The sequence below is a fragment of the Daphnia pulicaria genome, chromosome 2, assembly GCF_021234035.1.
Source record: "Daphnia pulicaria isolate SC F1-1A chromosome 2, SC_F0-13Bv2, whole genome shotgun sequence".
NCBI lineage: Eukaryota > Metazoa > Arthropoda > Branchiopoda > Diplostraca > Daphniidae > Daphnia > Daphnia pulicaria.
The window spans coordinates 12,287,919-12,314,665 of NC_060914.1; the positions used below are offsets into that span (position 1 = coordinate 12,287,919).

A 26,747-nucleotide genomic window follows, 5' to 3' on the forward strand; every position below is an offset into this window, starting at 1 on the left:
CACTTGAAGCAATTACATGACCAGCAAGAGGGAGCCTGTCGCCATGCACACCGGCCTCTTCGTTGTATGGAAAAAGCATTATTATTTGAACTCTAGAGATATCGACGTAAACGACGACAGCATGTTGGCTTTCACGTTAGTCACGCACTGTCTCTGTACGTTGCATTTGAGTCGAATAGACAAAACAACCAGTGCAGGTGAAAGAACATCCGGCGATATCGGGCGATATATATAACGGCGACACGGGACTTGATGACTCCAAATGGTCCATGCACCTGCAGGGACGAGAAATGTTTCGTTTTCTTTTTTGATTAGACTTATAATAACTTAAATCAAACATTTTTGAGTGATTGGTGTTTCCATTCACAGCAAGGGTTAGGGACTATGACGGTTTATGGAAATGTATAGAGTATAGGCTGCTGTTTATGCAGGGTTGATAGTCTAGGCTCTGTATAATATGGTCTATGATTCAGCTCATCGTGCTGACATATGGCGTACGTCCATTGTTATTTGAAAGGGGTCTATTATCAGACTCAATAAAAAGGCCGTAGTATGCAAAGCGCGAAAAACATCATGCAATTCTTATTCGGGAGACGTTAATATGCTATAGTACATTATATCAGACAGGAGAGCATAAAGAGTCCTCCTACCCCCCTTATCTGATTGCCCTGCAGCACTTCCTGCATGTTGGTGGAAGGTTTCGTCTCTCTTGACAGTCACACTGCCGTGTCATTCGGTCTTGGTACTCGAGTCGGGATGGAACGCGCTGCATTTCTTTGGAGGCGCTTTTACCGCTGCAACCGCAGCATAATACCCGGCAAGTGACAGCATTCTTGTATTTCAATATTTAAGTCTTGGTTGAACCGCAACTTTGCCCAGCAGCAATTTGTGACGTTGCAATATACAGTCGTGGCTGAAAGTTTGTATACCTTGTGCTCAAATATACGCCTTTTTACTCTGTATTGGCGGGTAGTGTGAGCCTATCACAAGAGAAAGGGGTTGTTATTTGTGCGCATTTTTCCTTTGGTACCCAAACCCCTCTACCCCCTCTTTTCTTAACTCTACCTTTTAACATCACTAACTATTTTACCGCGAAACGGGATACGGTTAAGCAACCCTTTTACGGAACGCAAAATTAAATTTACGAACGCTTGATTAGCAAGAGTTCTAGAATGAAATGGTGGCGTGACAGAATAGTGGCAATTAATAGAATCTGTCTATCAGCCTTATTTTCTATTCATTTAGCGTCAGGTAAAAGGGTTGCTTAACCGTCTGCCGCATCGCGGTAAAATAGTTAGTGATGTTAAGAGGTAGAGTTAAGTAAAGAGGGGGTAGAGGGGTTTGGGTTAACAAAGAAAAATTTGAACAAATAACACCCCCTTTTCTTTGCGATAGGCTAAGACTATCCGCCAATACAGAGTAAAAAGGCGTATATTTGAGCACAAGGTATACAAACTTTCAGCCACGACTGTATTTACGTAGGTTTTGTCACTATAGTACGCGACGTAGACTATATTATTACAGCAAAGTTGGATTGCCACACGCAGTTCCCCATCATGGCAGAGCAGCACCAAACAAGCGAAGAATGAAATCAAATGATTCGTTTGAAAAATATTCACAAAGTGTGTGTTGCGAATGAGAGCATGCCTTTGTGAATATATTTGATTACGACATTTCATTTTGTATTTCAATGCCAATGAGAGGGAATCAAAAGCGAGTAGTGTACGGATTTTTCTCATACACACACAGCACAGCCCGGTTTCACCAGTGATCACAGCAGAAAATAATTGCTATATTACTGTAAAAGCTATTGCATTTAGGTCTTCTAACAGGGAATCTAGGTGCTGAATGCACCCTGATAAACAATTGCTGATATAGCAAATATATAGTAATGCTATACGATATTATTACTAGGAGTGGTGAAATTTGGATTATGTGACGCTTTGCTTGTGTTTCCCACTATATGTCGGTCGACAGAGTCGCAGTTCAGGATCGGGCGGCGCATATGTTATTGACAAATTCTTTGACGTCAAGAGCGAAAAATTGAATGAAATAATTGACGTAATTTCTCGGTGACGTATTCGTAGAATCGTGGCAGAACAGCAGATTCTCCAAGTTGAAATAGAATTCGGACTTTAGGGTGACCATTTTTATCCCATTAACAACTGAGAAATAAGCTTCTAGACTGTGATTCCAGAGGGTTCAACCAAATTCAAAAAATTATGTTTTGGTTTTTTTATTTTTTCAAAATTTGCATTCCACTGGAATGGGGGGGGGGGGAAGCACATTGGTATTAACGGTAAACGATCGAGAAATCGCAAACAAAGGTAACAACAGACGACATTTTGTATATATGAGAGCTAGTCCAAAGTGAAACTGGCGCAACTGCTGTGGGATGTGATTTTGTAGTAACCTTGTGGTCTTGCATATTAAATAGGGATTCCCGGGGAATCCCTATGCAACAGAAATTCCTGTTCTTCAACAGAAAACTTTTATCTTACACCCGTCCACGAACCTTCCCACCCGGAAACCAAAATTCCCTGTGATTTATCTTAATACCATTGATTACCCCAAGCAATTACTTGATTTCATCGGACCAAAGAGTTGGCTTCTTTTCAATTTATTGAATTTAAAAGAGGAACGTCTCGATTGGTTACAAGCTCCAGTTTCTTTTTGGGAAAAAATGTTTGGGTACCGAAGGGTAAAAATAATTGTTCGATCACTAGAAGTAGTCAATGATTGCGCGGAAAGAGCTATAAAATTGATAACTGACTTTAAGGAGGCTACGGCTTCTGTTAAAGAACAGAAATTTCTGTTGCAGGTAGTTTAAGACTTTAGAAAAAAAATTGATGTTACTAAAAAGTCTGGCTTATCTGTCCGTTAACGTTTTTTGCCTACCTATTCAAATGTAACAAGGAAATATAGAGTTTTGGCTCGGCGCGCATATATAATTTGTTCTGATCTTGATGAAATTCGGTGTGCAGGTCTATAACAAGATTAGAAACTTATGTGCAAGCGTCGTGAAAAAAATAACTAGTGGAAAAAAAGTTATTCGAAAAAAATGCGAAAAAATGCCAATTTTTGGAGAAAATCGACAGGCGCGCATATCAAATTTTATTTTTTTTAGCTCAAACTTGGTGGATAGTCTCATTATATCATAAGAACATATAATCCGAGCGTCCCCCCAAAATTTCAAAAAAAAGTCAAAAATGAAACAGCCTAGGATTCCCCACGACCCTAAGCATTATTATTGATTTGTTGAACCAAAGTTTCATTTGATAGAAGGGACTGCTGAGGATAAGTAATGCCAATAGGGATAGGGATATAGGGATCATCATATCAATGCAATGGTTCGGTATTGTTTCCATTGACGCAATAACCAAAGCAACGTATTTATGATTCTTGTGCTGTTTAAAATAATAGCACTCCGTTCTGTACGTGAAAAGTTGCGAATTTTCAAGTCAGCAAATGGCAAAATGTAATTGTGTTTAATATTAACATCATCAGCAAAAATTGCTGGTAATTGAAAATAACCGATTGCATCAAGCTAGAAACTATACCTCCATTTTTGAAGCCGATACGACAATCTCTGTGAAAGGGAATAGTTTGAGGATTTTCAGCTCGTCTCCTTCGACGAAGAGATTATAACAAAATCGATTTGAGTTTTCCCAACTTTCAACAGTAATTGCGAGCCCGAAGGGCGAAGCTAATAATCGCATACGCAGAAAAAAAAAAGCCATGTCACTTTGTCTGTATGTATGTATGTATGTATGTATGTATGTAACGCTCCATAGCTCGGGCTTTTTACGACACATTTCAGACTTTTTGGTCTTAAAAATTACACAAAAAATATGCGGTGCGACCAGAACAAAAATAATTTCATTTACTTAATTAGTTCTCCTGTAATTAATGAAAAACTGTTAAAATAAAACGTTAAAATTAACGTGTTAAAATTAACAGTTTTTCATTAATTACAGGAGAACTAATTAAGTAAATGAAATTATTTTTGTTCTGGTCGCACCGCATATTTTTTGTGTAATTTTTAAGACCAAAAAGTCTGAAATGTGTCGTAAAAAGCCCGAGCTATGGAGCGTTACATACATACATACATACATACATACATACAGACAAAGTGACATGGCTTTTTTTTTTCTGCGTATGCGATTATTAGCTTCGCCCTTCGGGCTCGCAATTAGTTCTCCTGTAATTAATGAAAAACTGTTAAAATAATTGCTTAACGACTAAAGACATCTGGCGGTGGCGACTACAACTTTTTCACCTTAGGTTTAAATTTCACTTTCCACTACATATGTAAGTGTCATTTATTTAACGTGTTAAGTTTAAAATTCATCCTTCTCGTCGGATAATTTTTATTGAAATATATTCGTAATGGATGGTTAAACATGAGTAAAATAATTTTACGAATATATTCCGCCCAATCAAATCACCACCAGATGTCCGTAGTATCGCCGTGATGACGCAATCTTTGATGTCCCATCCATGACGCAACAACCAGATTTGCATTTATGTTTTGCAGTTATTTGACTAAAAGATGGTTATTTTTAAATTCAATTATTGAACTTTATGTGTAAAAATTGGAAAATAAGAGTTAAGCAAACTAAACGTTAATAACTTGCAAGGATATTGAACTTTGACAGAAAAATACCGTTTTAAGACCAAAAAGTCTGTGAAGAAAAGTGTGAACTGTGAATAAGTCCGAGTTAACAATAGGCCCTGAATTTTTCATTTAAGACAGTTTTCAACTGGCTTACGATTATCCCTTCGCGGCGAGCTGATAAGCTTGCTTTTCTATCTTCTAATAAAAGGAGGAAACACTGGGTGGCTATATGACGGCAAGATTGACGCCCAGAACCAGGTTGTTGCAAAATGCATCAAGGTTTTATGTCAAGGTATTGTTATATAATCTTTGAAATCCGTAAAGATTAAGATGACGTAATTGTATCACCACTGTGAATGGCATGGTGTGGCGCCCCGTCAATGTGTCTATTAATTCATTTGAAACAAATTTGATTTGGAGAATGCCGATGGCAAACCTGCTGTGCGATTGTGACAAGTGTAGATGGGCTATAACTGCGCCTATCGAGGAAGAAGTTCGGAAAAGACGGGAAAAGAGTGGGAAGTGAAGTGCGGGACTATGTATATGAGTCACGTGAGTCAGGTCGAGTCGATGGCTGTGCCTGATGGGGTACATCACGCAAGATGAGAGAAAAGAACAGGCAGTTGGGATGAACGAACGCAACACGGTCGAAAAGCTGATGGACACAAAAGTGGCAAAGAGGGGGGGGGGGAACAAACGACAAATTTGCCGCAGGTTCTGTTCATTTTAGAAATGATAAAAGAGAAATTGCGGGAGAAATCGAGAGAAATGGTCCGCTAACTTGTCGAATCTGATAAGACTCGTAAGTTTCGAGTCGTAACTGTTCCAACCAGAAATGTTCAGTTTCTTTTTAGGACATAGAATAATAACTGGATATATACAGTATGTCCTCTTTTATAACACATATTACTGCTGGCGAACAATGTTCAATTTCGTAAAATGGAAATGTATTTCCATTTCATTTCCCGCAAATTGTGGAAAGGAGTGTTGGGAAGATTAGGAAGAAAGTAATCCTTGCGGTATTCCAACCATACCCTTTGCTAGACAGCATTCAGGACGAAACGAACGCCCCCTAGTTAAGTTCCATCTCCTGAAATCTGGTTAATTAGGAAAAAAAAATCCTCACAATGTCCAGAATGCTCGCTTTGGACGGCTTTGGTCACAATATGGAGCAGTCTAACATCCACGTTTCATCAGATTTGTGTCAAAAAATGGCCCAATCAGCGTACAGGGTTTTAAAGATGCTGTAGGCCTACGCTAATTGGCCATTTTGGACACAAATTTGATGGCATTGTCCATCAATTCCTGGACATTTTTGGTATAGAGCAGATGCGGCAGGTTTTGCCGATTTTCAATTATCAATAGTATTGATTCGCATTTATTATTAGTCTTCCAGCAGCGTCCAGCATCCAGGAAGAGCGGCAATAAAAATATAGCAGAAATTGACCGTCCTTTTCTTCGCAGTGAGTGGCGTTGCTGAGTATCAGTATTATACGCGGGAAAAGGGGGTGTGTGGTTTGTCGGACAGCGTTTTGCTCACGGTTGTTTTATTTATTTATTTATTTATTTTTAGTCCGGTTACAGACACCATGCAATTGACAGATCTGCTGCAGGCGTTCTATAGTCATTTCCCGCAGCTATTTGAAACTCATCATCGACTCATCGTTGTCTTGTGAACATGCTCGTTCACATCTTGCAGAGCGTCAAATATGCCCAGCATCTCAAAACTCAAATAGTAACATCTTCTCCCAGCACTCCTGCTGTCGCTCGTTATGGCCTAATACTACTGCTAACCGTCCAGGTAGGGCTACTATACTATCTATATACTATAACCGACTGATATAATAATGTGCAATTCCAATGTGATATACAGTTGTGTTATTCCGCCCTGTTGATTTTCTGAAAACACAATAATATCGTGAAGCTATTTGTTCATCCAATGTATTTTATGTCTAGAATACGGCCACGGTCCTTTGTCTGAGGGCCTCCATGATCGGCCATCACCCGTCCAGCAGCAGCCAAAAGTACCTGGTCTCCACCTTGGTCCTCACCATGGAAACCATCAAAATCACTCTGATTACGGCCCTGATTGTCGTCACCGAAGGGAATTTCTCCGTCAAAGAAGCGGTCAAGCTGCTGCACAAGGAGATTGTGTGCCGGCCGCTGGAGGCCTTGCCTTTGGCCGTGCCCAGTTTCCTCTACGTCGTCCAGGACAATTTGATTATTTACGCCCTGTCGTGTGTCGACGCCACCACCTACCAAGTAATTATATCTATTAGAACCGAAATGATCAGCATCAGTCTAATGGGTCAAACGGCCAAAGTACTATCATATAGAAATCAATTGACTAACAGGTAACGTATCAGGCCAGAATATTGACGACGGCCTTGTTCGCCAGGATTTTGCTCAATCAAGTCTTGCCAATCCAAAGGTGGCTCGCCCTGTTGCTGCTCATGTCGGGAGTCATTCTGACTCAGGTAACAGTAACTGGTCCGACTGCGCGATTCTCGTCCATCACTTTTCATGTCACGCGCAGGTCAATTTCAATGGACAAATTGGAGATTGGAGTTGGCGAGCTCAAAGAGAAGACGCCACTTATTGGCTGGGCCTTTTGGCCATCGGTTTCGCTTCGGTCAGTAGCGGATTCGCCGGCGTCTACAACGAGAAGATCATCAAAAACGGACAGCAGCCGCTGCTGCTCATCAGAAGTTTCCAGCTCAGTAAGATTCAACTCAATTCTACATTTCATATATAATATCGAACATTATATCGACTCCAGCTGATTTTTATTAGGTTTGTTTTGCGTTTTCTTCGCCTTGATGGGCGTTGTCATCAAGGATGGGTCAGTCGTCATTCGTCAAGGCTTTTTCCACGGCTACACTCCCTTCGTGTGGCTCATAGCCGCCATGCAGGTCTATTTTGATAACCATTATTTTGACTTTTGTAGATGAACATAAACCAATCAAATCATTAAAGGCTGTCGGCGGGATACTCGTGGCCGGAACGATGAAATACGCCGACAACATTTTGAAAACGTTCGCCACCGCCAATTCGATCGCCCTGTCCTGCGTCCTCTCCTATTTCCTCCTGGGCGACGACGACACCTTCACCCCGACTTTCCTCATCGGCACTTGCGTCATTATATTGGCCACTTTTCTCTATTCCGCCAATTCTGTGCAGCAGCCGACTCATCGTCAACCGCTTCCGTCAACCCAGCAATCCCTTCCGCTTCCCAGTCGCCGTTGCTCCAATAGTAATGAGCAGCAATGAGTCATTTCAAAAAATGGCGCTCACTCGCCCCGATTTTATAAGAGAAAATATCACTTTTTTACATTTCTGTTGTGACCAGCATCTAAATTTGTTGACTAAAACAGCTGACTATGACCAAAATGAACAAGACACATTCACTCGAAACGGGGGCTGGATTGCTAGGCCACAGCTGCTCATTATTCGTGTTAAATTGACTCTTAAAACAACAATGTGAGGGCATAGCGTATATATGTTGGCAGCCAATACCAAGGGTTTGCGGCGAAACATTTCTAATAAGCAGATGGGTGTGGCTACATACATACGATGTCGTCGATGTTCGCAACTGTCGCCCGGCAAATGTATTATATCTTTTTATATGCCTCATCTATAATAAAGCCATGGCCTGTTTCTGTCCCTTCATCCGCGCTGCCTGTGCCAGCATCTGCGTGTCAGTCAAGTGCGGCATTGTCTGTTTCGATTCAAGTTCTCATTATCATATTTTTGTTTTTAAAATTACGTATGATTTCAGTATGAATGCCAACATCGGCGATGTTTTGTACATACATCCGAGACTCAATCTCAACCTAAACATTATTTAGTTTGACTTGATTTGGCTGTTATTGGTCTATATCATTCGACTATTATCATTGCATTTGTTTTGGCCTAAGTTAACTCTTGCACGTCAATGCTGTAGTACTGCACACAAAGAATAAAGAATAAATCGACTGCACTCTATAGCTGCAATGCAATGCAAATAGTCATATTTATTCACAGCAGAAACTCCAATCGGCTTGGGTTAAAGTCCCGGTCAGGTGCTTGCGGGCGGTACTTTTCGGGACGTGGGTCACGGTTAGATCATCTCTCAAGCTGACGAACATTAGAGATTCTCTCTCGGGCTTGGATACCGGATACGGCCGGCTGGCTGCTGGAGAACATGGACCATTTCGCAACAAAGTATAGCAGCTATCGTGCGCAATGTGAACGACGACGACACGTCACACCGTGAAATTACGGTGGAATGAAGATTGCTGCTGCTGTAATCACTCACACATAATATCAACTCAATATTAAGGATATACCATGCTTTTGAATTTGACAGCCATCGCGGCCAGCAACTGTTGATCATAGTTGTATTCGTGCAATTGATTTTCCTGAAACATACAATCTCAGCCACGGCAACGATTTCAATACACAGTCGGCTTATTTTCACTTCCCAACAACCTGATTTTATCATTTCAATTCATTGATGGACGTCAAATCGTTTAGAAAATTCAAATATAATAGACAAGTTCCGGATGCTGAGTTGCACAACCGCAAAATTAGGATCGTGCGCCAACGAGTCCTTTTAACGTTGTGGGGATAGTAGAAAGCGGGTTTTTTATTATTTAAGCATAGAATTACTTATCTAATCTTAGAAATGTTCAGGATTATCGTTGTTTAGAACATTCTGCTTTTTATAGAGTAATTTTAAATGTATAATTCAGCTTAGTTTACCCATTAAAATTAAAGAAAGTCCAAGCCTGGGATGCTGTTTAGTCTTTTCTTGTGTGTTTGAGCTTGTCACTTGTCAGCAGATCTGTCACAGGCATAAATTTCTTTCCTGTGAGTATACTCCGATTCTTTGTTAAAATGGTTAGGATTTGTGGTATGTTGGGATGTGTAAACAAATTTGGAACTGGAATACAATTTTTCTGAAATCCAAAAGTTAACGTAAAAAACAGTATGTACAACGACAACACCAGAAGAAAAGACGATCTTTGTAAATTAACGTCAACAAGGACAAAACTGGTATTTCAGATCAACGAATTTGCTCTAATCATTTCATTACTGGTAAGTGAATAATTCACTTTTACTTACAGAACTAATGTAATAATGTATTTATCCGTCATGTAGGTAAACCCAATGAAGATGAGAGTCACCCTGATTGGGTACCGAGTGTAAAATTGGGTACTAAAGATGCACTTCTCAATGATGAGAAGACCAAAAGAGATCATCATAGATTTATAAGACGACAAAAGATCAACAAAACTGCTACTGAAGAAAAAGAATCTACACAAAGTAGAGTTGCTGCTGAAGTTGTACATGATGATCTTACTTCAACAGTTAGTTATCTAATAATGTTTTGTTCTTAATTGTTGTAGTTAATTTTCATACCATTATTAATTAGAATCCTGATCAAGAAGACCTAGATGACCCAGATCACGATACTTTAAACCTTCTTCATTCCAAAGTTAAGCAATGTGAAGAAAAATTGGCTGATAGAGGTTTCTTGATAGATGAAGCTTTGCAAATACGTGGTGCTACGCTAGTAATGCCTACTTTTAAAGGAAGGAGACTGCAGCTCGAAGGATCAGAAACCGACAGATCAAGAATAATTTCAAACGAGCGCATTCATATTGAAAGAGGTATAGGGAATTTAAGGAAAAAATATACAATATTGAGAGGTCCGATAAAAGTCCAGCACATGTGTTCAGATTCGTCTAATTATGCATTCATTGATAAAGTTGTGACTGTTTGCTGCTGTTTGATGAATTCAATGAGATCTATAGTTCCTCCGTGGTGAAATTATTCGTGAAATACACTGTGTTTCTTGTTTCATCCTTGTTTGTATTACAACATAATTTCAATAATTCAGTTTTAATCTTAGTATACATAATAGGGTGTTTTAAACACATAACCAAACTCTTCAATGTGAAAAAAAAATGTATGGGCAATCACTATCCACTTTCAATAACTTTTCAAGATACTTTTCTTTTTCTTTTGGCACTAGTCCTTTCGCGTAGTCGGACAATTTAAAAAAAGGGTTAAAGTTTGCCCAAGTATTGGATCACTAGCATTAAGATCACCCATGTTATTGTTTACATCTAAGATTCTAAGTATTAAACACAAGAAAAGACTAAACAGCATCCCAGGCTTGGACTTTCTTTAATTTTAATGGGTAAACTAAGCTGAATTATACATTTAAAATTACTCTATAAAAAGCAGAATGTTCTAAACAACGATAATCCTGAACATTTCTAAGATTAGATAAGTAATTCTATGCTTTTAAAATAATAAAAAACCCGCTTTCTACTATCCCCACAACGTTAAAAGGACTCGTTGGCGCACGATCCTAATTTTGCGGTTGTGCAACTCAGCATCCGGAACTTGTCTATCTTCCGAGAAATCGCCGAAAAAGGAAAAGCAGACGACTTTTTAGTCGGATCCCCTCAGATCAGCTGATGCAAGTGGAACTCTGATGTATACTCGGATGTTGTTGTTGAAGACGTTTCCTTCCTGATACCCCTGTTATTTGGCTGAATAAACTCCTGACGAAAATTCCAACATTGTTGCAGACCTTGGCCAGCAGCGACTGCTGATGATATACATAGAAAAAGACAGATCCTCAAAAATAACAAGGTAATAGTGTTTCCATTGACGCAGTATACGAAGCAAGTAGACGAATTTTGAATTTTGAACAAACTTAAACACCTACACTTCATTCTTTGCATGAAAACTATTTGATTGTTGTCATAAGGTCAGACTTAAAACATTCAGTCAGTCGTAGGCAATAATGCAATAATGTGCAATGCAATAATCAACAGCACCATTAAATTGCAAATGTGTGCTCGCTGAAGGCCAATGGAACGTAATGGCTCCACCCTTACTTGATGACACAATATGGTATACTAATCATTCATGCAAAAATTTAAAAAAGGGTTTTTGTCCGGCATATTTCTGGGCTTTCATCTGATATTTTCGGGTGGAGCATACAGCAGCAGTCTTTTCATGTAAACTTACCGTGGATATTACTTTCAGACATTGATTTATTGAAAACGATTCAAATGTCATGTTGTCCATTAAAAGACTTTTGTCAGTAAATGCTTTTCCTTTTTATTCTTCTGTGTTTTGGGACAATGGGGTTGTTTAAAAAAAAACAAAAACAGACCATCCGGTTTGTAAACATAATGGGTCACATTCAATAGTAGCAAATTGTATGTCCCTTGTTCTGTTCTGCTTGGATTTATCCTGCGAGTTGATTCATCCGCATTGTTTCTTTTTTCGATGCCCGATGATACTTGTTATCAACGCGTAGTTATTCCAGTTACTAACTTCGTTCACTAGTTGAATGGTCTAAAGGGCCCCTATCTCTATCAAAGATTTTTTTGTGTCATAGGCAACTAGGCTCGGCTGTTCATTTGTTATGGAATTAGAATTTGAACTCTCGTTTTTTATTTTCAGTAGAGCAGAGATGTTAGTAGCCGCATCAAAGATTTATCCAGCCAACATGTTCATGTAGGCCTATTAGATGGCTGAGGCCTCCATTTTAATCGATTTTAATCCCGCCTTTTTATTATTTTCAGTTTTACTTTTAAAAGCAGATTCGGCCCTGTTTGCTGCATAATTTCGTCGGTGCCTCCAATGGCGTCGTCCATCATGGCGACGGCCGCCAGCCGTTTCAAAATGGCCCGTCAAAGTGACTAAGTGACAGGCACCTGCCGCATGTGGTGAGTCTTATCAGATTCGACAGGGAATAACGGACCACTTCTTTTATCCTCATTTCTAAAATGAACAGAACTGCTGGGCGGCCCATTTGTCGTTTGTTTGTTTCCCCTTCTGGCCACTTTCGTGTCCATCTTTTTCGACCGTGTTTCGTTCGTTCATCCGAACTGCCTGTCTTTTTTGAAACTTTCGTGAGCTACCAGACACACCCAACGGAACGACGTGACTCATGTGGGTTACAGCCGCCGTCCGGTAGTGGCAGCACCGCACAGCTTAGACTTGCCACAACGGCACAGATCCGCCATCGATATTTTCTAAAAAATCGAATTTGTTTTGCAATTGAGTTTGAATTCAGCGTGGGATTTTATTTTAAATGACGAAGCCGATTTATGTATGATTTTTGGTTCCTTTGATGTTTTGGCTTCCCCAATTGAAATTCATAGGCCAAGTTAAGTTACCCCGTTCGAGGGAAATGGTTAGGTCCCATTTTAAAAATACTTTAATTTGGCCTTTACGAAAATGGGGGAAGAAATTTTTTAAAAGTCGTAATCTTTTAAATCCGTAAAGATTAATATATGCCAGTTATAATGCCACTGGTAATACTGCACTAAAATTAATCGAAAAAAGAAAGTGGTTTCATCAAGACGGACGCATTTATGTTTTTTCAATGGAACAGCAAGATCCTTTTATATTTGTGTGTCGTCTGAGTAGAGGGACTGCCCCTTTATTGTTATAATGTTTAAATCTGATCTTAATTATTTTCAATTTGACTGCTATTAAACAGATTCGGCCCTGTCTGCTGCATAATGTCGTCGGTGTCTCCAATGGCGTCGTCCATCATGGCGACGGCCGGCAGCCGTTTCAAAATGGCTCGCCAATGCACCTGCCGTACGCACCTGCTGGCGAGTCTTATCAGATTCGACAGGTAAGCGAACCATTTCTCCTATCCGAGCTCTTATCCTCATATCTCAAAATGAACAGAGCTGCTGGGCGGCACATTTGTCGTTTGTTTGTTTCCCCCTCCTGGCGGCCACTTTGGTGTCCATCTTGTCGACCGTGTTTTGTTCGTTCATAATCCGAACTGCCTGTCGTTTTTGAAACTTGCGTCAGCTACCTGGCACACCCAACGGCACGACGTGACTCATGTGGGTTCCAGCAGCACCGCACAGCTTACACTTGTCACAACTGCACCGATCCGTCATCGATATTTGTTTATTTTTCCAAATTAATTTGGATTTTCAATTGAATTTGAATTCATCGTGGGATTTTATTTAGGAAACGAAGCTGACGTTTGTTACACGAAATGTTGTTTCATGCCGAGTTAGAAAATAGTATTGAAAATACTCTGCTTATGCAGCTTATCAAGTTAGCCAGATCCCACACTCGTGTAATTCAACTCTCATCCACGACTCCATTTTTCGATGATAACCGCTTCTTTTCTAGGTTGAAATGGCCGTGTTATTAGGGCAGGTTCAATTGTCAAAAAAATAAATAAACTTGGTCATATTTCAGTACCGTCATAAGTTTCCTTATTCGTTCAGATAGCTTTCAATATCGTCGCTTGTGGGTCACCATATCGCTCTTGTTAACTTTCGATTGGAAATATTAATAACACGTCATAATAGCATACAGGATTTAGGTCGTATAGGAATTCCTATATCCATCACACATTCCGTAATTCGTACAGGTACGAGATGCGCATTGCATTTTGACTGAATTCCGTCACCACCGGTCGATGATCTATAAATGTATCGACATTTCAAATGTCGAACAAACACCCTTTTTTATAGCGATAATTGACTTGTTATTTATTGTAACTTTTTTCGCTTGGTCACATCAGGTTTGTTTAGCGTTTTTTTTTTTTTCGCCTTGATGATGGGCGTCGTGATCAAGGACGGCGCCGTCGTCATTCGCCAAGGCTTTTTTTCACGGCTACACTCCATTCGTGTGGAACAGTAAAATCAGTTCTAAAAATTTCATCTTATATCAAATGTCGCTTAGCTTTCGTTTCGGTTGCTGGCCAACGTACATCCATGTTTGTGCCTTTATGCTCGTATCAACAGAAAACAGCTGCTGACTCTAGAAACATGAAAGCAAGTCATAATAACGCTCAGCACTCGGAATAGTGGGCTCGCTGGGACTGCTTGGCCAGCACATCTCTTTATTATTGATTCTCTCCGCTCATTATTCGTGAATTGACACAACCACAGATTTAGAGGGGCATGGCACAACATGGCCCAAAAAAACCCAAAAGATTTTCATCAACAGAAAGTCCAATCGACTGCGGCAAACGTCCCCGCGGTCAGGTTTTGCGGGCGGCACTTTTCGGGACACGGATCGGTCAGATTCTCACCGTCTTTGCCGACTTCCCTCCAGCCGACGAACATGCGGTTTTGCCTCGGGCTCGGAAACGGCTGGCTAGGGAATTGAACATCTTGGCAACAGTAGCTGTCGTGCGCCATCTGAATAACCAACCTCACGTAGGCTATATTAGATTATATTGCCGGAAATGGCGAATAAGAACAATGTCACGTTACGTAAGCCATATGGGCGGACTTACCATGCTTTTGACAGCCATCGGCTGATAGAATCTGTCCAGCAATTTCTGGTCGTAGTTGTATTTGTGCGAGTGATTTTCACGCAACATTTTCTCGGCCTGGGCGGCGATGGCGGAGCGATCTTGGCCGAGTTTCACTCCCCAACAACCTTTTCCATTATAGCAAGATGGCTTAAAATTTCGTTGCTGATGATTGAGATGAGACGATCGAAACGCATCAACTTACAGCCCATAAAGAAGCGACAGTGAGCGGGGTGGTCTCTCATCAGGTGGAAGGTTTGGTTGCTGGCCAGCCACTCGGCCACGGCGTCTGATTCACGGGGAAAAACGGGACTGTCCGTGTCCCTGGACATCAAAATATCCACCATGTCATCCAACAAAGGCAACTGCACAACCAAATAATTTGCAACGACAAGTTGATGAATATTGGCCTCTATTATACAGGTATATAATATATTATCGAGTGCCCTGAAGAGATGATTATATAATACCCAACGCCACGTCATGGCGAAAATGTCGCCCAGTTTCCGGTTCTTGATGATTTGCGTCGCGTTGCAGAGGTCAATGTGCGCGCGGCTGACGTTATTGGCTCCCAAGTTCAAGACCTTGTCGATGGCTTTCCAACTCTCCACGTCGTCGCTCGTCAAATTGTGGTAAATCCTCACAATCCACCCTGTGAGTAGGAGGCGAATTTCCGTTCACGAGTGAATGAATTTCTTTATAATTGGCACCTGTTTTATTTACCTGGATATCGGATGGGAATCGACCTGAGCGTCTCGGTGAAGGGTTTCAAATACTTGCGGTAGACGTAATCTCGCGAGAAATCGCCGTAAATGGAATAGCCGATGACTTTTTGGTGGGCACCCCTCAAATCAGCTGTCAAACTGCAAGTGCTGGAACTGCTGTACGATGTGGTTGTCGCGATCCTCCTGTTGCTAGGCTCAGTTAATAGAAACTCTCGACGACCATCACCACTCTTAGCGGCCTTGGCCAGCAGCGATTGCTGAAGATAATAAATACCAAAAAAGATCGACAGACCCACCAAAATGAAAAAATAGCGTTTGCACAGGTACAATAAGCGAAGTCTGATATGAATCTTGCGCAAATTTAAACGATAATTCTCCATTCTTGGTGTGAAACCTATTTGATTGTAGGCTATGATTAAGTGACACTCAACATTCAGTCAGCCAGCATTAATTGGCCAACAGAATGAACGGCTCCATCCTTTTTCGACACGATATTATATGGCACTCATATAATTCATGTACAAATATAAGAAAAGGGGGGTTTGTCTATGGCATTCAGTTCTGGGTTGAGTTCTGGGCTCTCGTCTGATATTTTGGGGTGGAGCATCTACAGCAGTTCAGTCTTTTTTCGTGTAAATACGGTGTAAATAACGCACTGACTCATGATTTTCAAGTTTTTACTCTCAGAACAAAATGAACCTATAACTTGAAGAAATGCTTAACATTTCAACTTTTCTGTAAAAAGAGGTTACTTGTTTTTTCCCCTTTTTTCCTCTTTTCTTTTGGGACATTTGGATTGTTTTAAAAATAACTGGGCAACTACATTTGACTGTTTCTGTCCATGAATTTTCACGTTTTTTATTAAAATAGAATTTTTCCCTTTTTTTTATTTTCAGTGGAGCAGAGATGTCATCCTCAACATTTTTTTCTGTCATCCGCATAAAAGATTTTCCAGCCATCATTTAGGCCTATATAAGATGGCTGAAGTCTCATATTACTGTTAAACTATTTGTATCCGCAGTCTTCTCAAATCATTAAAATTTCAAGTTTTACTTATTGAATAAACAATAAACAGATTGGGTGCCTTCTGGCCACTTTCGTGTCCATCTTTTTCGATCTTTTTCGGCCGTGTTGCGTTCGTTCATCCGAACTGCCTGTTTTAGAAACTTGCGTGATATTATGATATACCGGGCACACCCAACGGAACGACGTGACTCATGTGGGTTCCAGCCGCCATCCGCGAGTGGCAGCACTGCACGGCTTGCACTTGCCACAACTGCACGAAAAATTAAATTTAGTTTCAATTGAGTTGAAATTCATCGTGGGACTTTATTTCAATTGACGAAGCCCCAACAGCCGTGACACGAAATTAAATTTCATGCCGAGTTTGAAAACTATTCACTGTTAGTTTAAGTTAATCAAATTAGACAGACACCGATAAAGACCAGCAATGGACAAAACAATGTCATTCAAAACTGTTTGGCTTATAGAATCGATTTCTGACAAGATGTGCAATGAGACTTATATTAAATTATTAAATGCATTGTCTACACCACTCCGCTAGAGCATTTGCCAACTGTGGTTAACGCGAAGAAGCTAATTAACTTTTCTCAGCACAAAGTCCAATTGGCGAGCGCTGCCGCTCCCGCCAGCAGGTTGTGCGGCCGTTATTGCTCGTGACAGACAACGCTGACGGTTTGCACTGGATTCGTTATTCGCTTTTCGCATTTCGCTAATTCAAATTATTGATGAATTAATTGAAGCCTAATACTCCAAACAAATATTCATTTTTATTAATAGGATGCTGTGTGACTGTGTCAATACCAAACTTTGATCACGCTTTGATCTTACAAGAAATCGCCGTCAAAAATAGCAGACGACATTTTGGCTCAGATCAGCTGACAAACTGCAAGTGGAACCATGGTGGAACTGTACGATGTTGTTGAATATTGACCCTTTTGTCGTGATCCTACTGTTAGATTCATTTTATGGAAACTTACGACGACCATCAGAGTTATTACCGACATTGGCTAGCAGAGATTGTTGATGATAAATACCAAAAAAGATTGACAGGCTCACAAAAATGAAAAGATATGAAAGCATGGTCTGAATCTCCTGCACAAATTTTAAACAATAACAACTCCATTCTCTGTAAGAAACCAATTTTATTGTTGAGCTAAAGTTACACTCAACATATAGTCAGCCATTGGCAGTTTAATAATGTCAGCAGCACCAATGCTGTACATGCTCGCTGAAGGCCAGTGGAATGATTCGCTCAATGGGTTGAGTTCTGGGCTGTCTTCTGATATTTTGGGGTGGAGCATACAGCAGCATCAGGAAAAAATTTACTTAACTTGTAAATGATCAAAATATTAATCAAAATTTCATTTTTTTTTTTTATTGAATTAGAATTGGAACTTCCAAGATGTATCCAGCCATCGTTTAGGCCTATAAGATGGCTGAAACCTCATTATTGTAAACTATTTGAATCCTGTCTTATTTCAAATCATTATTTTCAGTTTTACTTTTAAACAGATTCGGCCCTGTCTGCTGCATAATGTCGTCGGTGTCTCCAATGGCGCCGTCCATCATGGCGACGGCCAGCAGCCGTTTCAAAATGGCCCGCCAATGCACCTGCCGTACGCACCTGCTGGCGAGTCTTATCAGATTCGACAGGTAAGTGGACCATTTCTCTTATCCTCATTTCTCAAAATGGACAGAACTGCTGGGCGGCACATTTGGCGTTTGTTTGTCCCCCCCCATTTGCCACTTTCGTGTCCATCTTTTTCGACCGTGTTTCGTTCGTTCATCCGAACTGCCTGCTTTCGAAACTTGCGTGATGTATACCGGGCACACCCAACGGATCGTCGTGACTCATATGGGTTACAGCCGCCGTCCGATAGTGGCAGCACCGCACAGCTTAGACTTGTCACAACTGCACAGATCCGTCATCGATATTTTTCTAAAAAATCGAATTTGTATCAATTGAATTTGAATTCATCGTGGGACTTTATTTCAATTAACGAAGCCGACATTCGTTACATGAAATTTTGTTTAATTAAACAAAATTAAAAAGCCAAAAGCCGAGTTTGAATTATCCGCTCATACAGCATAACAAGTTAGCCCAGATCTTTTTTGGGTTATTGGTTTAGCCAACCAGACTCTGCAGTTCGTCCAGAAATGTTTAACAATAGAAATCGAATTGGAGTAATCGTAATTTTTATTTGATCTATACGAACGAAGCCGCTGAGATACACAAATGAGACAACGGCAACCGATGATGGTGAAATGGTGATGCACTTTTCCCTATGCTAGCCTATACTAATGTGCTCTATAAAATTGTGTTTTTGGTTATAAAGGTGTCGATTGTTTTCTCATCGAGTTGGCCAGAAACTGACGAAATGTCAAGAATAAAAACGCGGAATTACAAGTGGGAAATTGGAAGCTATGATACAGAGGTAATAATAACCTATCGTGAGAAATGAAAATGATTTCTTCTATTAATAAAAGATATTTTGCAGTTGTCAAGGATGCTGGAATCAACGGCCGTATCCGCTGGACGAAGCGCTGGACGAAAGGAGAACAGACGGGACGAACGGAGCGTCCAATGAAATCATCGCCGGAGGCAGAGAGCTCAAACCAGTCGAGCGGCTATTACCTGGAAAAACACAATAGGAAAATACCAGGTTAGAATTATTCACAACTAAATTTGATTACACAATCAATTCCAATTGTTTAATTACCATAACTGCTTCCTTTGGAAGGAGCCACTTGAACTGGTACTGGGGCTGATCCAGCGCCATAGCTAGATCCGGAATTTCCTCCGTACCCACCGCCGGAAGGAACCGGGACTGGAGGACGAGCCGATCCACCACCATATCCGCTTCCTTGGCTACTACCACCACCGTAGTTTCCAGCCGATGGACGAGATTGCTGCTGAGATCCGCTGCTGTAGCCGCCACCTCCGGATGATGGAGCTGGACGTGATGGGGCTGATCCATAGCCACCACCGCCGGAAGGAGCGGATGGCCTTACGGAGGATTGTCCATATCCTGACGATCCTTGGCTTGATCCACCGTAGCCCCCACCACCGGAAGGAGCTGGAACTGATGGGCGAGGCTGAGACGATCCGTAGCCTCCACCGCCGGAAGGACGAGGTGCTGATGGACCGGCGCCCCCGTAATTTGATGAAGACGACGGCCTTTGCTGTTGTTGGCCGCCATATCCTGACGATCCTTGCTGTTGCTGGTTAGATGATCCATACCCTCCAGCGCCGGATGGTCGAGGAGGTTGCTGATTTCCACCACCGTATCCACCACCTCCGGATGGAGCTGGAGCTGGGCGAGGTGCACCCCCATATCCCTGTTGTTGCTGTTGTTGGCCGGATGATCCGTAACTTCCGCCGGAAGACTGAGCTGCAGGTGCAATGGGAATGAAAGACGGAGCCGATGGTCCTCGATATCCGGATGGACCTGATGGAGCTGGGCGGGGTGCTGAACCTCCATATCCTCCTTGACTGGGAGGACTAGGCCTCTGAATTGGTCCAGCTGATGGCCCATTGTACCCGCCACCGGATTGAGGCCGTGGGGCCTGGCCGCCATAATTTCCTGAACTTTGTGCTGGAGCAGGTCTTTGCTGATATGATCCGCCGCCGGATGGAAGACTTGGTCGTTGGATTGGCGCCTGCTGTTGGCCACCGCCGTAATTGCCACTTGAACTTTGTCCGTGTTGTTGGGGTGCTGGGCCATTGCTGTACCCTTGCTGGCTCGATCCTGCGCCACCAGAGTATCCAGCTGGACGAGATTGTGATCCGCCGTAACTACCTCCTGATTGAGCCGCTGCTGGCCTTTGGATTGGAGCAGTTGACTGGCCACCATATCCTGAAGATCCCTGTTGTTGCTGGCTGGATCCGCCTCCACCGTAACCGGAAGGGCCTGCAGGTCGTGGAATCGACGGCTGTCCGCCGTAACTGCCTCCATTTGATTGCGGAATTGGAATTGCCGGTACAGGGGACTGCTGGCCTCCATATCCTGATCCTTGTTGGCTTGACCCGCCTCCACCGTAGCCCGCTCCGCCGGAAGGAGCCGAAGGGGCACCACCATAACCAGAAGGCCCCTGGGATGATTGTCCGCCATAACTTCCACCTGATTGCGGAATTGGAACGGGGGACTGCTGGCCTCCATATGATCCTGATCCTTGTTGTTGGCTTGATCCGCCACCACCGTATCCTCCACCACCGGAAGGAACCGGAACAGGTTGAGGCTGTGAACTGCCATAGCCGGAAGAACCCTGTGATGATTGACCGCCATAACTTCCGCTTGATTGCGGAGTCGGAACAGGGGACTGCTGTCCACCGTATCCTGATGATCCTTGTTGCTGGCTGGATCCACCACCACCGTAGCCGCCACCGCCCGAAGGAGCCGGAACTGATGGAGGAGACTGTGCGCTACCGTAGCCGGAAGGCCCCTGCGATGATTGACCGCCATAACCTCCACTTGATTGCGGAATTGGAATTGACGGAATAGGAGATTGCTGACCACCATATCCTGAAGATCCTTGTTGTTGCTGGCTGGATCCGCCTCCACCGTAGCCACCCCCGCCGGAAGGAACCGGAACTGGTTGACTACCATAGCCGGAAGACCCCTGTGATGATTGGCCACCGTAACTTCCGCTTGATTGCGGAATTGGAACAGGTGATTGTTGGCCTCCATATGATCCTGATCCTTGTTGTTGTTGGCTGGATCCACCTCCACCGTATCCTCCACCACCGGAAGGAACAGGTTGAGGCTGTGAACTGCCATAGCCGGAAGACCCCTGCGATGATTGGCCACCATAACCTCCACTTGATTGCGGAATTGGAATAGGTGGGGCAGCAGACTGGCCATAGTTGCCACCAGATGGAAGACGTGGAACGGGAACCTGCTGACCACCACCGTAACTGTTGCCACCGGATTGAGGCAAGGGCTGAATTGGAGGAGCAGCGGATTGGCCATAACCTCCAGCATTGCTGCCCTGGTTATTTCCGCTTTGGTAGCCGCCCCCACTTGGAATCTGAGGCTGGACTTGAATGGGTAAAGAAGGTGCTCCGCCATAACCGGAAGATTCTTGCTGGGGCGAGGATTGGCCGTATCCGACGGAAGCAGGTCCTCCTTCAGCTTCGTAACCTTGTGATTGACTTTCGCCATGGAATTCAGCGCCACCGAAGCCTCCAGCACTCGATCCACCTCCATATCCTCCGTCGGTGGACGGACCAACAGCAGGTGATTCGCCATAGCCACCGGAGGAGAATGAACCGCCGAAATCTCCTCCGGAAGAAGAAGATCCACCGTAACTTTGTTGCTCGGATCCACCGTAACTGTCGATGGGGACATTTGGGACCGTAATGACTTCCGCTGCGCCGTAGCCCCCGGATGATTGGCCAACACTTGGGAAATCTGCTGGCCCGGTTGCAGATTGATCGCCGTATCCGCTACTACTGGGTGCCGGAATTTGTTGCTGAAGGGGTGTCCAGGATTCCTGGCCGCCGTATCCTCCGTCACTTGAGCCGGAAGATGAGTCATACCCGCCGCTAGATCCTTGGCTGCCGCTTCCGTATTCCGGACCAGCCGAAAAAGCAGCGGAAGATTCTCCAGCCCCGTAACCTCCAGCAGCAGCGCTACTTCCAGCTGATTCACTTCCGTAATTTCCAGATCTGTCGATGCTGTTATCTTCCGGGCCTACTCCGAAAAATGGCGTTCCTGAACGGGGAAATCAAATAATTAAATTTTAATCCAATCAAAATTTAAAAAAGGAGAAATCATCGGAAACTGACCTGGAGAATTTTCCGTGTCGTAATCACTGCGCTCTGTGATTTTCTTTGCAGCAGCGCCGGATGAGCCATGAGCAACTGCCACAACGAAGCAGCTGACCACTAGAAACTATTGAAATTGAGTGGTAAGAATTAATAGGTTGAAACTTTTAAAAATTTGTTCTTAATCTTACCTTGAACATGATTAAATCTTGATCCACTGGTTAGATGATTGGCAAACCTCAACAGGAGACAAGCGGCGATTGAATGATGACTCTGTCCATCGACCCACTGGGCTTTTATAGGAGCACTCGCTCATCTTCTTTCATCCCTAGAAATCTGCTGGCCGGACCCTTTTCTTTACTTCTTTTCAGGCCGCCATAAAGAAGCAGCACAGAGAGAGAGTCCGTGTTGGTATACATAAAATTCTCCGACGGCTAAACACAACAACGTAAGAATAACCCCCGCGCGCAGCACAGCCAAAAAAGGAAAATTAGAAATAACAAAAGAAGAAGGCGGCCCTTCATCCTCGGCTGCCGTTTTGTTAAAAGGAGATTACGTGATACTTATTAAACACGCTCCGGTGGATAGAGCGCAGTCGATTATTTATGGTTAATTTATGCCAACAAAATGTAAGTCGTTTGTTGGTTTCACATTTCGTCTTGTTGGGTGAGCTTTTAATGTTCATTTAAGACGGTTAATTCAATTAAGATTATGATGGACCAACGCTTTCACCAGCGGCGAGAAAGTGACGACGGCGTCATGAGATTTCACATTTGTTTCATCTTTTATTTCGTATAGGACTCGTTCAACTTTTGCATTCATCATCTATATTGCGCAGCTGCTGCTGCTGGCCATAAGGACCGAAAGATGGACGCGATGACGAAACACATTAGCCACACTGGTGGCCAGTCAACGGACAAAAGAAGTCAGTACTATTCTTCTTTTTTTCTGCTACTCTTTATTATGACGAATGTCGAGTGAAAGTATCAAATCATCCAGCCACCGGAGAAACTCGTATTATAAAATCACCAGCAGTTTTATTATTAACGTTTTCCACGTATCTAGGGAATTTTATCAATTGATCCGTTTCACGCACGAACTGGAAGACGATAATGACTTTGCCATCGACAAAATCACGGCAATAATTTCTCAATAAGATCCGGACGAAATGAATAAATCCAAGCTATGACTAGCCAAATAGTTGAAACTAATCCGCGCTTTCCCTCGGCTTGTACAAGTGCAGAAACGTGACCCGTGAATCGACCGTCTCGGCAAAAATCAAACAATGTCGGTATACACACGCGCTCCCAGATTCGTGTGTACACATTTGGACATCAAAGGCAAAGCAAACTAAACTTTCCACCCAACTTTTCCACGAATTTTTTGTTTGAAAATGCCCGAATGGGACGTCATTTTTTGGCGATTGCCAGTTCGAAAGTATACGTACGGTAAAGTTAGGCGTACCGTGTCGAGTGGAAATCGATCCGCACAGCATTTATATTTACGTTTAAATGTGATTGGGGGTCTGCGATTCCCACCAACTTGTCCATTCCGATTGAAATATGACTACAATTTAAAGGAGGCTTTCACCACCCACTAACATTAATTGACGTTTACGACTTTATTAAAAGAAACTGTCACACACTCTAGTTTACAGAACCTTATTTTTCTTAAACGGACACACTCTAGAAAAGAGAAATCGTGTCACGTACAACACCTTGACCAATAATGAAACACTTAAACACCTATTGAAATTTGAAAGAAAATGCAAATTCAGTTGTGTTATTTTTCTGACGTCATTTTTATTTTCGGTTGAAAAATTCGGTCATGTATTGTGACGCTTGGCAACCTCCTCCGACGCGTTGACGTTTGTTTACACTTTGAGGTCTTCTGTCAAGTGGCTCTCTTGACTTACTTTTTTTGTATTTATTGTTTCATATTATTCAAAGGGATTCAAAATCATGGCGACACTCGACGACAAGTTGATGGGCGAGAAACTGCATTACTATTGCAGTAGCAGCAGTGAAAGTGAAGGTGAAGACGAGGACGGAGACAAGTTACCACCGGCAGCAGGTGATGCCGAGCCAGCTGCCCCCAACGGCAGCTGTCAGTGGGATGGAACTTCTTGCAACGTAAATTACCATTTTCATCAAAATTATACAACAATTGTTTAGCATTTTTCAATTTCAGACTGGGCCAAAAGGAGTGATCAAAGATTACCAGCGTTTCAAACAACTTGAACGTGAAAGGAGGGAAGAGCAGAAGGAGGAACTGTCAAATTTGGCCAAGAAATTTTCCATTACATGCAGAACTAATGTGAGCATTCTAATATTTTAGTTTATTATAAAACAATTTACATCTTTACTTTTGTGATGATGAAATATTAATGGATTGCAACAGGCTGAAGATGATAAGGCTAAATCGGAAGAAGAAAAACTTGAAGAAGAGCTGGCCAAGCTGATGGATGAATCGTGCATCCAGGATTTTGTCCAGCAGAGAATGCAGGTTAGTTTCCGATAAAATTGGTGATTTGTTCTATTGCCTAAATTGTGTTTGGTTTTGGTAGGAAATGCTGCTCAGAGAAAACAATCGGCTGAGATTTGGATCACTCCATGTCATAAAGGACTGTGATCATTTCCTTGCAGCTGTCGATGGGGAGGACAAATCTGTCTGTGTAATCATCCTTCTTCACGAGCCCAACAGCCCCGGTTGTTTGAGTGCCATCAAGGCTGTCGAGTCCCTTTGCAAGGCCTACACCCACGTCAAGTTCTGTACCGTTCGACCGTCTCTCATTTCCATGTCGGTCAACTTTAAAGTCAGCGGAGTGCCAGCCCTGTTAGCCTACAAGTCTGGCCAACTCTTTGGTAATTTCGTCCGAATGACAGACGAACTCGGCGAGGAATTTGCCACCTGCGATCTCGAAAGTTACCTCATCGAGCACGGCATTCTCAACGACCGCAATCTAGTCCCCAATGTAGTCCAAACAGAGTCCAGTGATGAAGACTGAAAAGGTTTTATTTCATTCACTCATCTCTCAACATCAACCCAAAACTAACCATCATTTCTCAGTGTCTATTATCTCTCGTATTTGAATGAAACACCCGCGATCAAAGCATTAAAAAAAGCTTCCTCCCCGGGTAAAGAAAAGTGTTTTGTTTGTTTCCTTTATTATTTTAATCATTTTATACCAGTTTTGCCGACGTCAAAGTGTTGAAAAAGATCACCGAGTTGTTTGTTGACGAGCCTGGAAGCAGAAAGCGAAAAAAGTGGAGGAGAAAGTTGTATAACAGTGAAAGACAAATAGCCACTACAACCCCATGGCGCAGATCTAAATGTCAAATTTGTTTCACCTTGGCCTTTATTATATAATCTTCAACATTCATAAAGTATAGAGCAGGGACTCTTCGTTTCCGGTCACGCTCTCGCTCCACTGAGAAATGGAAGAGGGTCATCCCGTCGTTTGTTGTCTATCTGCTAAAGCTAAACAAATCTTTGCTTTTAAACGCTCTTTTGATTGCGTGAACAAAGTCAGTGCGTGAAAGACTAGTCTATTGTTCGATATCGTTTGAAAAGAAAGCGTGGGCTATTTGAAATGAGAAATGTAGACCGACTCGTGTCATTACTGTAAGATGATTTCAAGAAAAACTAGAAAAAGTTATTCAGTTATTTTCACGCCCAATATTTGAACAGCAAAGCAATCGAATGAAATAACAGCTAACGTATTTCTTGCTATTAATCAAATTGTCTACCAGCCTCTTCGGAAGATCATTTTCCGCACAGCAATGGGTGGGAACAATTTTGCTAGAAACTCCCACTAATAAAATATTATAAATTATTCGGGTTTAGCTGTAAACGTTTAGTTTGATAATGTGTTTATTCTCCAATGAGACTTGCATACGTCTCTTTATGATTTAAATAACGAACAGTAATGCTCCGCCTACTGCGTATCATTCGACGACCGAAATGAAATGCAGAATATGGGCGTGATTACTGAAAACGAACTTTGGATAAAATATAATTTGCTTCAATTGATATATGAGAAAAATTAGATTACTTCGAAATTATTTTAGTAATTGGACAATCCCTGATTTTGTTCTGTTTGGCAAATTATGAGCCCAAAAGAGTTGGGCGTGGATAAATCGATCAAAGAATTGATAGCAAGGAAATTACAAATGGCCCTTGAGAATTCAGACACCTTTAGTGAAAAGCAGTGAATAACAGCAAGTAATCACAATTAAAGGAAAATAAATTTTTTCTAATGGAATAAATTGAATTTGTTTGAGGTAATTATTTATCGCGCCAATA

At 42.2% G+C, this 26,747-nt stretch overlaps 4 protein-coding genes and 2 long non-coding RNA genes across 9 annotated transcripts; 4 read left to right on the plus strand and 2 right to left on the minus strand.

Moving 5' to 3' along the window:
• Positions 1–6,296: 6,296 nt before the first annotated feature.
• Positions 6,297–7,888, plus strand: LOC124327766 (UDP-N-acetylglucosamine transporter-like). Its single transcript, XM_046786761.1, has 6 exons — positions 6,297–6,419; positions 6,575–6,880; positions 6,973–7,101; positions 7,155–7,338; positions 7,412–7,530; positions 7,595–7,888. Exons 1-6 carry the CDS (start codon positions 6,297–6,299, stop codon positions 7,886–7,888), a joined length of 1,155 nt encoding a protein of 384 aa, XP_046642717.1.
• Positions 7,889–9,344: 1,456 nt separating this feature from the next.
• On the plus strand, positions 9,345–10,459 carry LOC124326793. The gene is made up of 3 exons (XR_006915840.1): positions 9,345–9,697; positions 9,761–9,969; positions 10,035–10,459. It is a non-coding gene; the product is annotated as an uncharacterized LOC124326793 (long non-coding RNA).
• A 673-nt stretch (positions 10,460–11,132) lies between these two features.
• On the plus strand, positions 11,133–13,270 carry LOC124326880. Its single transcript, XR_006915927.1, has 3 exons — positions 11,133–11,266; positions 12,211–12,354; positions 13,134–13,270. It is a non-coding gene; the product is annotated as an uncharacterized LOC124326880 (long non-coding RNA).
• Positions 13,271–14,608: 1,338 nt separating this feature from the next.
• On the minus strand, positions 14,609–15,271 carry LOC124326601. The gene is made up of 3 exons (XM_046785515.1): positions 15,133–15,271; positions 14,910–15,055; positions 14,609–14,811 (listed from the first exon to the last, which is right to left on the minus strand). Exons 1-3 carry the CDS (start codon positions 15,257–15,259, stop codon positions 14,611–14,613), a joined length of 474 nt encoding a protein of 157 aa, XP_046641471.1. The 5' UTR covers positions 15,260–15,271; the 3' UTR covers positions 14,609–14,610.
• Positions 15,272–18,854: 3,583 nt separating this feature from the next.
• LOC124326047 (spidroin-2-like) lies at positions 18,855–22,712 on the minus strand. Of its 2 annotated transcripts, XM_046784637.1 has the most exons (5): positions 22,634–22,712; positions 22,464–22,569; positions 21,671–22,389; positions 19,396–21,637; positions 18,855–19,310 (listed from the first exon to the last, which is right to left on the minus strand). In XM_046784637.1, exons 1-5 carry the CDS (start codon positions 22,640–22,642, stop codon positions 19,192–19,194), a joined length of 3,195 nt encoding a protein of 1,064 aa, XP_046640593.1. In that variant the 5' UTR covers positions 22,643–22,712; the 3' UTR covers positions 18,855–19,191. The 2 variants fall into 2 exon arrangements, with proteins under 2 accessions (XP_046640593.1, XP_046640592.1); XM_046784636.1 differs by having other exon boundaries at positions 19,396–22,389.
• Positions 22,713–22,757: 45 nt separating this feature from the next.
• LOC124326426 (phosducin-like protein) lies at positions 22,758–26,108 on the plus strand. 3 transcript variants are annotated; one of them, XM_046785257.1, is made up of 6 exons: positions 22,758–22,890; positions 23,241–23,367; positions 24,392–24,574; positions 24,633–24,758; positions 24,843–24,947; positions 25,009–26,108. In XM_046785257.1, the coding sequence occupies exons 3-6, from the start codon at positions 24,404–24,406 to the stop codon at positions 25,447–25,449; spliced, it is 843 nt and encodes a 280-aa protein (XP_046641213.1). In that variant the 5' UTR covers positions 22,758–22,890; positions 23,241–23,367; positions 24,392–24,403; the 3' UTR covers positions 25,450–26,108. The 3 variants fall into 3 exon arrangements, with proteins under 3 accessions (XP_046641213.1, XP_046641214.1, XP_046641212.1); XM_046785258.1 differs by lacking the exon at positions 22,758–22,890 and having other exon boundaries at positions 23,153–23,367; XM_046785256.1 differs by lacking the exons at positions 22,758–22,890; positions 23,241–23,367 and having other exon boundaries at positions 24,316–24,574.
• Positions 26,109–26,747: the final 639 nt, after the last annotated feature.

Bases quoted from the DNA above. Each gene is read 5' to 3' on its own strand.
- LOC124326426 (XM_046785257.1), top strand. From the start codon at position 24,404: ATGGCGACACTCGACGACAAGTTGATGGGCGAGAAACTGCATTACTAT. The intron at 24,759-24,842 runs GTGAGCATTCTA...GGATTGCAACAG, and splicing joins CCATTACATGCAGAACTAAT to GCTGAAGATGATAAGGCTAA. The intron at 24,948-25,008 runs GTTAGTTTCCGA...TGGTTTTGGTAG, and splicing joins TTGTCCAGCAGAGAATGCAG to GAAATGCTGCTCAGAGAAAA.
- LOC124327766 (XM_046786761.1), top strand. From the start codon at position 6,297: ATGCTCGTTCACATCTTGCAGAGCGTCAAATATGCCCAGCATCTCAAA. The intron at 6,420-6,574 runs GTAGGGCTACTA...TTTTATGTCTAG, and splicing joins TACTACTGCTAACCGTCCAG to AATACGGCCACGGTCCTTTG. The intron at 7,339-7,411 runs GTAAGATTCAAC...GATTTTTATTAG, and splicing joins CATCAGAAGTTTCCAGCTCA to GTTTGTTTTGCGTTTTCTTC.
- LOC124326601 (XM_046785515.1), bottom strand. From the start codon at position 15,259: ATGTCCAGGGACACGGACAGTCCCGTTTTTCCCCGTGAATCAGACGCC. The intron at 15,056-15,132 runs GTAAGTTGATGC...ATAATGGAAAAG, and splicing joins CTGTCGCTTCTTTATGGGCT to GTTGTTGGGGAGTGAAACTC. The intron at 14,812-14,909 runs GTAAGTCCGCCC...TTGGTTATTCAG, and splicing joins CGATGGCTGTCAAAAGCATG to ATGGCGCACGACAGCTACTG.
- LOC124326047 (XM_046784636.1), bottom strand. The intron at 22,390-22,463 runs GTCAGTTTCCGA...TTCCCCGTTCAG, and splicing joins CGACACGGAAAATTCTCCAG to GAACGCCATTTTTCGGAGTA. The intron at 19,311-19,395 runs GTAATTAAACAA...GTGTTTTTCCAG, and splicing joins TTCCAAAGGAAGCAGTTATG to GTAATAGCCGCTCGACTGGT.